We start from the raw sequence: 14702 nt of genomic DNA, 5'->3' as shown, positions 1-14702 counted from the left end.
AATCCAGGAATAGGAGATGAATGGACACGTATGGTATTGCAACCAGAGAGAGAAGCAAATGACAGCAGAGACACAAAGCAGATGTTAATAGACAGGCAGTCTCCTGAGTGCTGAGGTAAACTTACACATTCTAATAGAATCGAAAGAAATGGGCGCCACCTAGCAGGAGGAGATGCTTGCTGGTATATTTTGTTGAAACCCGCACCCACCATGATTTAACGTTAAGAAATCAAGGTAATCCCTAATCCAAAAAGCTAAACGTTAGAGTCAGGGGCAGTGGTGAAGCCTCTTTTGGTCTGGCTCATACCATGTGGCTTATAAGGTGCTCAATACTTAGAGTGCCGTGTCTCCTTGAACCACCATGAAAGATGTAACTTACACGGGTCAGTGGGCATGGCTTGAGGGAAACTGGATGAGAAGAGAAGACAGCAGAAGGTAGTCATGGTAAGTTTTTCACTTAGCAGATTTTCTTTCCTAAATTCTACTATAGGGCTGGAAGTAAGTATCTCCATTCCTACTCTCTCCCATTTGTCTACCACTGCTCAAAGCTTAGGGAATGCCTGCCACTCACACTAGGAGCTAGGGGTGGGGTGGAAACAGACCATGCTATTTCCTGTGGGAGCAGGAAGTGCCTTTTTTTTTTTTTTTTTTTTTTTTTTTTTTTTGGTTCTTTTTTGGAGCTGGGGACCGAACCCAGGGGCCTTGTGCTTGCTAGGCAAGCTCTACCACTGAGCTAAATCCCCAGCCCCGTGCCTTCTTTTTATATCACAACACAAACCTTTCTACCATCTACATGTTGGGTGCCTTTATATGAACCATTCTAGAATTATAAATGTCATCCGTCCAGCTTTCAGAATCAGACAATTCCCGCAAATGAATCTTTAAGCTCTCAGTTTGTTTTTATTGTTTCAAAAGTAATCTGCACTGTTTATTGTGTCTCACTGAGTACAATACTTGGCTTAATATATGTTGAAAAAGTCAGTGCCTCATATAAGGTAGTCATTATTTTATATGTTAGCCGACTCTGGCTTCATAGAAGTTCCATCTTTGGATTCAAATCAACATTAAATCAGTGCTCCTTTATTTACTTTTTTGAGCCACATCTGTGAAATGGAACGAACTGTTACGGCTCCCTGGATTTTTAATAGAAGATTAAGCCAAGGTCTGGCAGTGCCTGGCTCAGGCCCTCTTGGAGGCTAACCCACAGTAATTACGGTTGATATCAGACAGGTTATGAGCAAGCAGTGGTGTCCTACAGCCAGTCGTAAACACCAAAATGTGGGAAAGGAGCTTCAAAGGTGTCCACCTCATACTGCAGTCTGATCTACGCCCCGCCCCTCTTGACTCCGTCGAGAAACAGGAAGGTAAGCTCCTGGGAAGATGCTGAACACAGAGAGAGAGAGAGAGAGAGAGAGAGAGAGAGAGAGAGAGAGAGAGAGAGAGAGAGAGAGAGAGAGAGAGAGAGAGAGAGAGAGAGAGAGAGAGAAGGAGGGAGAGGGAGGGGGAGGAGGGAGGGGGAGGGAGGGATGGAGGGGGGGAGGGAGGGAGGGGGAGGGAGGGAGGGAGGGAGGGGGAGGAGGGAGGGAGGGGAGGGAGGGGGGAGGGAGGGAGGCGAGGGGAGGCGCAGCCAGAGGGAACCCGGTGCTAGGGAGCTCACAGTCATCCTCCACATACAGCAGAAGCCCAAAGGTTGCAGGGCCACTCCAGGCTTGGCTGTGAGTACCCAGAATTCCAGGGTCTGGACAGATGGTCATCCAGCCTGCTCTGCAACTGGGCCTGTGCATCACTCTGTCTGTCTGCCTGGAGTCTACAGTGTGGTCCCCAAAGACCACACCACCTTCCACTCCCTGCCTCCAATGCGCCCCCTTCCTTGTCCTCTGCCCCTGCAGCCCTCAGGTTTCTGACAGTACACATTTGGCTCAGTCCTTGCAGGTTCCCACCATGGCTTAGCACATGGTCTCGACAGCCTCAGCCTCCCCTACAGTATTCTGGGCAAGGGTTGGATGATAGACATGCAAGACCTCTTTTGAGGGTGACTGCAGAAGCATGCTGCCATGTCGATGTCCCTATCTCAGGACAGAGGCTTCAGCACAGAATTAGAGAGTTCTAATGGTGTTTAGTGACACCTTCCAGTCCTCAGTTTTCAAGACTTGTAGTATGGTTCTTTCTGCTTGGGGATGCTGGTGTGTGTGTGTGTGTGTGTGTGTGTGTGTGTGTGTGTGTGTGTGTGTGTATGTGTGTGTTTTATTGGATTTTTAAAAATTTATTTACATTTCAAATGTTATCCCCTTTCCCAGTTTCCCGTCCAGAAACCCCCATCCCATCCCCCCTGCCCTTTCTTCTATGAGGGTCTTTCCCCACCCACCCACTCACCCCTTCCCACCTCCCTACCCTGACATTCTACTACACTGGGGGATCCAGCCTTGGCAGGACCAAGGGCTTCTCCTCCAATTGTGTCCAACAAGGTCATCCTCTGCTACATATGCAGCTGGAGCCACGGATCTGTCCACGTGCACTCTTTGTATGGTGGTTTAGTCCCTGGGAGCTCTGGTATTGTTGTTCTTATGAGGTTGCAAACCCCTTCAACTCCTTCAATTAATCTTGGTGGGGTTTTTGTTTGTTTGTTTGTGGTTTTTTTTTTAGTTAAGGAAAATACAGTAATTAATGAGCTTCAGTTGAAAAAGCAGATGAATAGAACCATTAGCTCACAAATCACTAAATGAATGGTTCCATTTGTGATTTGGGCTTTTCTAAAAGCAAGTCTGCACTATCTGTAGGGTTGTCTTCAAAGACAAGTTTTTAATCCTTAGAGGGTTCAAAAGCTACTTGGTTATTTTCATGTTTTATAGGAAATGACCCACAATATGCCAGCAGTATGTCCTACAGTATGTAGGGTCAAATAATCTTATTTAAAGGGGGAAAAACTGGATGTATTTGCCATTACGGTACCTCAGTTTCGATGAGCTGCAAGCAAATGCTTCTCTAACCTTTTGGAAGATGGAAAGTTTAGTGAGTACTATTTACACACTTTGAATATTTTATATTTGAGTGTTCATCACAGTTTACACAAATGATTGTATATCCATTGCCAATCAACAGATATCAGGGCATCGCTGATACGTAATGGTTAATATTTTAAGCTTTTCTATAATGGTGATTTTATATAAAACTACTACAGATGTTACTGCATATCAACAAAAGGTCATTGAGAAGTTTTGAAAATAAAATCACAAGGGTTAGCTTAAGAGAAGTCCAGCAGTAAATTATAATTGTAAAAGTTTATGTCATAAAATCAATCATCACATGAAATCGTTATTTTTTGTTTTAAAATATATTTCTAGAGCATTAAAAAACCCTCGCGTTTTTATTTTTGTATATACCTTTAGTAGAAGATTACAGCTAACGTTTTGTCATTGGTGAATAGCTGTTTGTCTCACTTTATTTACTTGGTATTGGATATTTGTCAATGTCATTTCATATCTACAGAAAATTCTTACGCTCTATGGAGGTAGGGAATGTGTGTGCGTGTCTGCCGGAGGTCACATGACAGTCTCATCCTATTTGGTGGAGCAGCTTGACTTTTTCCCCCTTTCCTTTTGGTGATGGTTGTGAGTGCAGAAGTTGATTGACAGATGCATGCCAGAAACCCCCATTCTCCTTTTCAAAGACATCATATGACGGATTGCGATCTCCCAGCGCAGCAGGACACGGGGACCATGCAAGCTGTAATTGGTCAGGTATGGAGTCAGCCATTTCTCAACTCCCCCTTTTCCACAAGGGTCTCACCATATGATTCACATAATTCATATTTACTGTACCATCTTTCTATCCGTGTCTTCAGCTACCTGCCAGCGCAGCGCTGAAAGTGCGAAAGGCAAAAGGCGCCCATTAAATCTGGCCAGGGAAGCTCAGCTGGAAACTTCAGTGTGATGCTCTTAAACAGAAACCAAAACAAAACCACCAAGAAATTCAAAGAGCATAACAAATATATGACTTGGGCTGAATAGGAAAAAACTTTCATTTTAAGCATTTATTTTTTTTTTCCTGCTTTGATTGTGATCTCTGAAAGAAATAAAGTATGAGAAGAAAAATAAAGTGCCAAGCTTCCCAGGCAGTAGTTCGAATTTTTTATTGTGCTATTCAATATTTTCATTTGGATTGTATTCTTCTGTCTTCCTCTCTATATGGAAAATATAAGTACAGGAATCCAAGTGCCTTTACTCCTCGCCCCGGTGGTGTGTGACTGAACCTGGTAAATGTAGTAGTAGCCATCGCCTGCTCTGCTGCAGAGGGGCAGGCTGCAAATTAAACACCGCCACAATCTGAAAGGTCCAGGTGGCCTGCCCGCGCTTCCTAATGCAATCCAGCACACCAGCTTTAATAAACAGCTCTATTTAGTTCCTCCTCTCTGTATCCAGGGAGGTGATCTGGTCTGGGGCTGCTGTGATGAAATGCCAGAAGAATATCTCTCAGAGGCCTCACAAGCTGATTTTTAGAGCTTTGCTGTTCTGTCGTCTTTGTCTTCCAAATGGGTCAGTGAGTCCTGCTCTCTCTGTCTGGTGTTTTCTGTTAAATCGGTACTTTATGTTTGTGCTTAAATGTTCGTGTTGTGAGCTAAATGAGAGGAGGAAAGGTCATTGTCTTTTCATTTGCCTTCCGATAACTGAAGTGCTGAAAGGAAGGATGTGCCCTGCTGGAGGGCGCCTGATCTTTCTGTGATGGGGGGGGTGTGCAAAAAAAAAAAAAAAAAAAAAAAAAAAAGGAATATGTACAGGTTTTCTTTTAAATGTGCTTTTTGCTGAAATTTTCTCTAAGTTCTCCATGCTTGCTTAAGAATTGTTAACTTGTAAATCAGAATGTGGTTACGAATATTTATGAACTGTAAAAAGTTTTGGGGTTTTTGCACACTCTCCAGCCTAGGCAAGATGAGGACTGGAACTGTGTTTCCTGCATGTTAATTGCATGGTCGTCAAACTCTGTTTTCAACAAAGTTACAGCAAAGCACGTCAGGGGGCTGAAGGCATATGGCTTATTAATACCAGTGTGGTTTGTAACACATTTCTACATAGAAAATGTCAGATATACAATACCATATTTTCACAAGCTCTCGGTATTTTAAAAGAAGTATATGTTTGTTTCAACAGAAACAAACACATTTTTTTTTAACTTTTAAGTTGTTTTGTGTTCTGTTGGCATATTATAAAGTGAAGGCTGTGTGCATATATTTGTCAGGAGAAAATATGCAACTCGTTTCATATACTGCCAATACCTGCTGTATGGCCAGCGTTTGCTGATGGAAGTAGATCATTTGGAGCCCAAATAATTTTGTAGTGGTGAATTAAGTAAATATCTGTTGAAGTAAGTTGCTCTATATGATTAAAATTTGTACTTGTGACATCTGACTTGTCCTGCTTAATAAAAACATCTCTTTGGCTGCATGTTCTGTTTTCCCTTGAAGTAGTTATGGCAGTTAGTACCGGGGAAAATTACTCTGATTTCCTTTTGTATATGTTTGTGGTAAAAAAAAAAAATCAGAAGGAGTACTTTTAGTTAGTTATTTAATTTTTTATCGGAAATCAATTATAAATGTGTATGCTTTTAGAAGGCTCCATTTTGTACTGGTAAAGGTGAATCCGTGTGTATTTTACAGATACAAGACCTCTGATTTGCCAAGATTTAAGTACTTGCCTTTATTACTCAGCTTTGTATCTTGGGTGTCCCCAGGAATTTCCTAAGGTCTATGTCCAGAAACTGCACGCCTAAAAGATTTATAAAGAGTTGCATCCAAATAGCTGCATTTTCTGGCATTATTTTTCATAAATTATTTTTTTAAAAACTCATCTTTACTGTAAAATAAAAATTGCAGAAGTGACTGTTCTTGTGATTGTAAGAATTGCAGTGCTCAAAGGCATACACTGGAATATTCTTTTTTTTTCATTTGAAATTAAAGCAAAAATATCTAAAGGAGAGAGATCATAGTCTTTGATGTATAGCATGAAAATCTAAATTTGATCTATGTTTATAAAGACAAAAGTAGAACTGACCAGCACTTGACATGGATTCATTTTAACTATTGTAGTACAAATGCGAACATTTCTTCAAATGATTACTTGTAAGAATAAGGAAAAGAAAATGAAAACAGAAAATCACTGCTTTGCCGCCCCTGATAGCCAGCAAGGTATGCTTTGTTTTCAAGCCCTCGGCTCAGCAGCTTGTAATACCATTCAGCAGGTGTGCACAGTCCTGCCTGATAATGCAAATGTTTGCTTCTTCTGCTGGGAATACACGTTAATGTGTTTATTTCTGCCTCCCTCCTGTTTAAATTTTTTGTTTCTAAATGGCTTTGGGTGGGAAAAACAAACAAGCAATCATGAGCTCTGTTTTCCACTCAAAATACTGAATGGGAATATTCTCACGATTGTGGCCAGCTTTGCTTCTCCTTTTTCATTCAGCTCTAGGATCAAATATCTCAGGTCACTTGCACTGGAGGGAAGGGAAGAGCAGATCCGCCTGCATTACTGGCCGTGATCTAGCTTGGCAGAGTTCTGCCTTTACACGGCACTTATTGCTCATATGTGCCTCTCCCCCAGGATTTCCCCTCCCTCAAGCAAGCAATTAAGCAGTCTAGACCTGGAAGAACAAGCTCTCTGCCTAGTATATCAAGACCGAGAAACTTGATTCATTCATACCATTTTCAGAAATCAAATCAGATTTTTGATAGTAATTATCTGTAGCAAACTCCCCCGTTCCCAAAGCTGGATTGTTATCTTTTGGATGATTTCGTATAAGTCCAAGCTTGGCAGTTAAGGACTTCGATTCATGGGCTTGAATTACCACTTATAAATAAAGGCTTAAATTCCCACCTCTTAGGGTCATTAAATGTTTACTTCCTCTTTTCTCATGTGTGGACCTGTGATTTTTGAGTGACAGATTAGCCCATCGGAATTGCAGCTGTTTCTGTTGTTCTGTTTTTGCTCATTTCATGGAAACTGGTCACTATGTCCAATTCTCCTTCTGACACTTTGGTCCCTGGAGAACCCGGCCACGCTACATGCTGATGTGCAGCCCCGAGGGTCTGGGCAGTACAAGCTCATATGCTAGTTAACAAGTCTTATCAATAGATGATGTTAAATTATGTATTAAAATAGATACAGCAAAGTAGATTTTTTTTTTAAAAAAATGTGTTTATTACATGTATCTAAGAGTTTGCCAGAAATTGAGAAATGACTGGGTCATGGGTACATTTCCAGAGGACATTGCTAGACTATAAAGGAATTAAAGCACCAAGAGTTCGAAATTCTCACAATATCAAAAGGGTGTTTAAAAGCATTTGCAGTTTTCCTTCTCTGGAAAACAGAGCTTTTTTAAAGAAGGTTCATGAAGTTTGCAGTGTTTCTCGATTGTCCATTAGAAGCTGTGTGAATGGCCCTGAGGTGAAGTTCTGACGGTGTATCCTGCACTCGACTTGTGGCAGCATCTTAAAGCGCATGTTCTTTCACACATACATTCCAGTGTTAAAATATGCAAAAAGAAGTCATGTTTTAGTAGCAAAACAACTAAAATATAGATTTATTTACATCTTCTCTTGTTCTACAAAACAGTCCCAAGTTTTCTAAGAATAATGTGCTTACCTGAAACCCATTCAAGCTGGTGTGGAGTAGAATTTGCCTAGGGAGAAGATTCCAGTAGCAGTAAAACAGCACACACACCGTCATCAGTCTATTGAGATCAAATATATACATGACAAATATATACAAATTAAACATCGAGGCTTACCTTACTCTGTCTTACATGTGCCAGATATGACTCCTGTATATTTTAGGAAAAGTCACATGGATCTGAGTGACATTTTTGAAGCTGATATATTGCCCCAGTAAATGTATACATTTCAGGGACGTGAAATTATTATTGCTCAAAATAAAAATACTTCCCATGGAGCTGTATGGGTGATTAGTATATTAGTAAAATACAGCTTAATGAAGGACTATTCTCCTGGTACAGAATGGTGCTAGATTCACTAATACTGAGTTTGTGCTATGTCCTTCTTATGATGTCAAATGCTGCAATAGAAAGAAGTTTAGAGGCCAGTCTAACACTGCTTACGTGATTCTTGCCTGGTAGTCTCAATTTTCATTTTCTTCTGACTATTTTAAAATCTTAGTGGGCATGTAAATTATGAAGCCATTTTATCAGAGCAGTGTTAATCTGTGAAATAAACATGTGAAAAGAAGTTTGCCTGCGTTGAGCTGCCTGTGAAATCCTGAGTATGGGCTGGAGGTCAGGGAAGAAAGATTTTTCCACTGACTCACCTTGCTGTGGACTCTGCACGTTACCAGGCAGTGTAAAGCATCTTTCTCTCTTTGGGTTTTATCAAAATTGGCTGTGAACAGATCTGCAAATGTGGCAAAGCCACTTTTTCAACTGCACCATTCTTTTTAAGCTTTTGCTTTTCCATAATATCAGATCAAACAGAAAGTAAAGTTGGAAATAAAATGCAAAGTTAAAAGGAACAGATCCACAGAGACAATTTGGGGAAAGTTACTGACCATAAGATGGACATGAATAGAAAACACAAATTATACTACTTTAAAATTAATTTGAATTTATGCTAAACAGCTGTATAGCTGTTCTAAGTAGAAACTCAAGCCAGCATTCCTGTTCTTCCCTTCTGTCTCTCTCTTCATTTTCTTTCCATTTCCTTCTTTCCCCTTTACTTTCCTTCCTCCTTTTTATAGCTTTAATGTGTTCCAGTGAGATCAATGGCTGACTCAGGTCTTGTTTCCCAAGCACATGGAAATGGCTCTATTGAGCCACACTATCTTGAGCTCTTCTGAGATTATAGTAAAGATTTGTGCCAGTCTTTTTCTTTACATGTCTCTTCTGAGTCTCACTTTGAGGAAGGATCTCAAGGAAAGCACAGTATCCCCTCTCAGGGAGGGTTCCTTCCTCATCCCACTTTTTAAAAATTTTCTAGTCCAACAGTATGTGTCAATGAGGGTGAAAACTACTTTGTTTTTACATGATAACTTCATTTCCTGGGTTAACCTAAGCTCATGTTAAGTTTATTTGTTCTATGACTGTATTGTTATTTCAGAGCCAACATTTTGTAGATAAAACCATATATAAATAAAAATTGAAATAATTGAAATAATCTTTGATTATTCATATTCAACTTTTTCTAGATTTTTCTTTAATTGCCTTTTTCTTCTACCCAGCTGGTCTTTGGAAATAGCTTCGGTTTTATCACTAGCTTTGAACTCCCCTGGATAGGAAGGACTCTTTCTTCACCAGACAGCTTAGCAGGTGTCCTGGGTTCTGATCCCAGTCAACTGCAGCCCCACTGTCTGGGCAGTGCTTTCCTAACTAAAGGATCCCTGGACAGGGATGGGGTGAATAGACAATCAACAGAATAATTTAAATGTCACCGATTTTGAGAAATAGGTTGTTCCTGTGTGAAGGAGTACCCATGTAATTACCAGCTCTCTGTTCCTGCAGTCAAAGATGCAAATAAATGACCAAACACCATTAATGAGAAGGCTAACTCACTCCCGTGCATTGCTGCATTGCTCTGGCTTTGAACTCTCTTCCCTCATTGCCATATGCCTGTCAGCCATTTTGTTCTTTTCCACTGTGATCCAGAGTAATGAATAAGAAGTGAACAGTGAATCTTAGAGGGCTGCATGGCAGGAAAGAACCTGAAAGGAGAGAAGAGTGCTCAAGCATGGCAAACATACCCATCAACCCATTGGCCTCTTTGTGGTGTGTGTGTAAGTGTATGTGTATGTCTATATATATATATATATATATATATATATATATATATATATATATATATATATATTCTCACAACTCTACTTGAGTTGATTTTGTTATTGAAATCATGTAGTGAAAACAATCTAAGACAAATAAAATCTTTAAAGAAAGAAAGTTTCTTTTAGGTTGACATCACACATGAATTTCAGAAGTAAAGAACTCTTTTTCAGACATTCTTAGAGCATTTTAACAAGAGTTTAACCAGTGCTATGAAGCTATGTGGTAGGGACTTACCCAAGTAGGTGTTTCTGGAATTTAATTTTGTCACAATGTTACTTTTACATGAACATTTAGAAATTGTTTAAGAAGAAAACATTTCTCCAGCATTCAGAGTCTTGGATAAACAGGTGTATTTTGAAAAGTTAAGATTTTGTAGCATTCATCAGGACTCAGATAAACACCCCTGAAGAGTACAAAGTACATCACTTACATATAGACAGCTTAAGTTCCCTTTCAAGCATAAGGGGGCTTAGTGCACAATTCACCAATTCACATCCATTTTCCTTTCCTTTTTCTTTTTCCTTTTCTTTTATGATAAAGTGCACTATTTCAGAGAGAGGGAGAGGGAGAGGGAGAGAGAAAGAGAGAGAGAGAGAGAGAGAGAGAGAGAGAGAGAGAGAGAGAGAGAGAGAGAGAGAGAGAGAGAGAGTGTTTAGGAGCCTCAATGAGCCTAAAGATGTATGGGGAAAAAATTCTTAGATCTTCAGCTCCACTTCTCTCAAATTGGAGGCCAGCATGGGCAGGAGTGGAGAAAGACACAAAAAGCCAGTCTATGGCAGGTCACAGTGCTCTGACAGAGCTAGCTAATTTTGTAAACCTTACATGATATGAGAACATAAGACTCTCTCAACCTGTCCTCCCAAAGGTCGAGAGTCAGGACAAATGTAAGATGGTGCTTAATGTGCACAAGTAAAGCCCAGACCATCAAACCCATTTCACTTACTGCCAGTCTAGAAGATTCATCATCATGGTCTGGGCCAACCGTGGTCTCTGGCCTGAAACAATTTTATCCAGTTTTAAAAAAGCAGAATGTTCCAGCTTGGATCTTATATCCTTAGGGTTACAATATTGAATTCTGAATTGGGAAACTTAATCTTGCAGCCAGATTTGACAAGATGCTAGTTGAATGGAAGGCACAAGTGATGATTGGGGGTGAAGTGCCCCAGGTCAGAATTTGGGGAAAATAGGAGATTTTGTAGAAATTTGGCTGCAATATAAAACCCCCAAGTTTAAAATTCTCCCTTTTTATGAATAGGAGGTATTCAGAAACTTAAAAGTAGTTTTCTGCTGCATTTATTTTCTCAGTTTCAAAATGTTCTTTAACAACATGCATGGACTTTTATCTATTCTTAGTGCATTTCTGATACCACTAGCACAGAAGATGCCCAGAGTTATAGTTAAAGGTTATAGAAACAAAGGAAAACAATGCTTACATTCAAAGCAATCATGTTTATTCTGTGGTAGAAACTTGATATTATATTCAAGAGCTGAAACTCTGATTTCTATATGGAAAACATTTTTTTGTTGTGAAAAAGCATATTTCTATTTCCAATTACTAAATGTAATAATTTAAACAGGTCAGTTTGGCAAACCCATTAGCACATACACAAGCACATGTAAGCACATATGAACACATACACATGTGTGTACACACATACACCTCCCACACTAAGGATTTTAGAAATACTTGATTATTTAACTTCTATTTATCTAAAGGTGTTTTAAATCTCTTTTTAAATTAAATAAACTTAAAAGAATGTGTAAGGCAGTTAGCAAGAACATTCTTTTCAACTAAATTGTTGAGGAGAATGAGACAGACCTTGTGAGCTTCCCAAGTTAAACTTTGAGCACAATGGTTACTACATAGTAAAAGATGATAATTGTACCATGTCCTCATAAAAGTAGGAGGCTTATCTCACAATGCATTCCATCCTGTAGCTGTTTCCTATGAGTGCTAAAATATGACCTGGGATTGTTTTCTCTCTTCTACAATTCCCCTAAACAGGAAGATAAACACATAAAATGAAAAAAGCAACATAGCAAATAGCACATTAATTATAAAATTAAACATACTTTTGGGAAACAAATTTAACAAGACAAAACAATATAAACTAGAAAGTAAAGTATCTTATTTCCCTTTTTGCAAACTAATATTCATTAACAATTTCTTATCTATCTTTCCAGAATGTTTATGCAACCTGAGTACATTCATATTTTACAGAACTCTGCAACTTACTGTATATATTTATAAGCATATATTAAACATGATATACTGCTTAAAAATAGATCTTCATTTTTTTTAAAAAATGACATCTCCAACTGCCTGAACTGTCCTGGAACTCCTGTGTCCTAACAATCCTCTTGCCTCAGCCTCCTGAGAACCTGGGACTATAGGCATGACTATGCCTGGCTCTAAGTGTACATTCTTTTCAGTAGTATTTCATTTTTTGGATGCACCCAACATTTAAAAGAAGACTTTTAATTAATTAGCCTAAACAAAGATGTTCCAGAACCTTCTGAGTGGTGTTTGCTTTAACAAAAGAACTCATCCATGGCCCTCCCTAGGAAATGATGTTTCAGTCAGGGCTACTCTTGTTGTGATGAAACACCATGACCAAAAGCAAGTAGATGTGGAAAGGGCTTATTTGGCTTACACTCCACAGAGCTATTCATCACCGAAGGAAGTCAGGATAGGAACTCAAACAGGGCAGGAACTTGGAGGCACGAGCTGATGTAGAGGCAATGCTGCTTACTGGCTTGCACCTCATGCTTGCTCAACCTGCTTTGTGTGTGTGTGTGTGTGTGTGTGTGTGTATGTGTGTGTGTGTGTGCTTGTTGAAGTTTAGTTATAACATCATAGGATTTTTTTCTCCATCTTTACTAAATTGGGTATTTCTTATTTGCATTTCAATTGTTATTACCTTTCCCGGTTCCTAGGCCAACATCTCCCTCCCCCCCCTCCCCTCCTATATGGGTATTCCCCTCCCCATCCTCGCCCCATTACCACCCTCCCCCCAACAATTCCATTCACTGGGGTTCAGTCTTTCAGCCTGCTTTCTTATAGAATCCAGGACTGGCAACCTAAGGGTAGCCACACCCACAATAGGCTGGGCATTTTCTCAATTGAGGATTTCCTTTTTCAGTTTGTGTGTCAAGTTGACTTAAGATTGCCAGAACAACTGACCCCTTGTCAACCTGACACACAAATATATCCTTATTAAACTGCACCTTTCCTTTCTTATTCATCTCAAATATCTTACATTAAAAATATAAATAATTTTAAAAGTCCCACAGTTTTTACAAATTCAAATACATGAAAGTTTTAGTCTCTTTAAAATAGCCAATGTCTTTAAAAATCCAAAACCTCTTTTAAAAGTTCAAAGTCCTTTCACTGTGGGCTTCTACAATAAATCAAAATTAAATTAAGTACCTTCTTCAGGAGGAAAAAACTAGGGCACAATCACAATCTGAACCAAGCAAAACAAAACCCCAACAGCATAAAAGACTCAGTGTCCAATGTCTGGGATTCACTCATGATCTTGGGGACTCCTCTGGGGAGCACGGGTCACTTCTCCAGCTCTTCCCTCTGCAGCACACACAGCTTGTCTTCTAGGCTCAGGCTGGCTCTACTTCATTGTGGCCACTATTCTTAAAACGAGGGAAGGTTCATTGAGAAAAAGCTTCCATAAAATCTGGCTATTAAGGCATTTTCCTAATTCATTATTGATGGGGAAGGCACGGTCTATTGGAGGGGATCCCATTCCTGAGCTGGTAGACTGTGTAAGCTATCAGAAGCCAGCTAGTATACAGCACTACTCCATGGCCTTTGCATCAGCTCGTGCCTCCAGGTTCCTGAACTGAGTTTCTGTCCCACCTATGTAGAAGTGTAAGACAAGTAGACCCTCTCCTTACCAACTTGTTTTTAGTCATGATGTTTCAGTGCAGTAATAGTAACCCTAGTACATAGTAATGTTAAAAGTGAAAGGTACTAGAAATCAGTCTGGAGGTTCCTCAGAAAATTGGACATTGAACTACCTAAGGACCCAGCTATATCTCTCTTGGGAATATACCCAAAAGATGCCCCAACATATAACAAAGACACATGCTCCACTATGTTCATAGCAGCCTTATTTATAATAGCCAGAAGCTGGAAAGAATCCAGATGCCCTTCAACAGAGGAATGGATACAGAATATGTGGTACATCTACACAATGGAATACTACTCAGCTATCAAAAACAATACTTTATGAAATTCATAGGCAAATGGTTGGAACTGGAAAATATCATCCTGAGTGAGGTAACCCAATCACAGAAAAATACACATGGTATGCACTCACTGATAAGTGGATATTAGCCCAAATGCTCGAATTACCCTAGATGCACAGAACACATAAAACTCAAGAAAGATGACCAAAATGGGAATGCTTCATTCCTTCTTTAAAAGGTGAACAAGAATACCCTTGGGAGGGAATAGGAAGGCAAGGTTTAGAACAGAGGCAGAAGGAACACCCATTCAGAGCCTGCCCCACATGTGGCCCATACATATACAGTTACCAATCTAGATAAGATGGATGAAGCAAAGAAGTGCAGGCCGACAGGAACCGGATGTAGATCTCTCCTGAGAGACACAGCCAGAATACAGCAAATACATAGCCATCATTAAACCACTGAACTGAGAACGGGACCCCCGTTGAAGCAATCTTAGAAAGGACTGAAAGAGCTTGAAGGGGCTTGAGACCCCATAGGAACAACAATGCCAACCAACCAGAGCTTCCAGGGACTAAGCCACTACCTAAAGACTATACATGGACTGACCCTGGACTCTGACCTCATAGGTAGCAATGAATATCCTAGTAAGATCACCAGTGGAAGGGGAAGCCCTTGGTCTT

The 14702-nt window shown here is 39.9% G+C and overlaps 1 protein-coding gene across 1 annotated transcript in view; it reads left to right on the top strand.

Annotated features, from left to right (window-relative positions):
- The first annotated feature begins 3632 nt into the window (after window positions 1-3632).
- Window positions 3633-14702, top strand: part of Pou6f2 (POU class 6 homeobox 2) — a 508576-nt gene continuing 497506 nt past the window's right edge. The window contains exon 1 of the mRNA XM_032884805.1: window positions 3633-3737. Within this exon, the coding sequence (XP_032740696.1) occupies window positions 3633-3737 (105 nt within the window). The remainder of the gene's footprint in view (window positions 3738-14702) is intronic.

This window comes from Rattus rattus, chromosome 14, assembly GCF_011064425.1.
Source record: "Rattus rattus isolate New Zealand chromosome 14, Rrattus_CSIRO_v1, whole genome shotgun sequence".
In the NCBI taxonomy this organism is placed as follows: Eukaryota; Metazoa; Chordata; class Mammalia; order Rodentia; family Muridae; genus Rattus; species Rattus rattus.
This window is presented reverse-complemented; position numbering and strand designations above follow the sequence as displayed.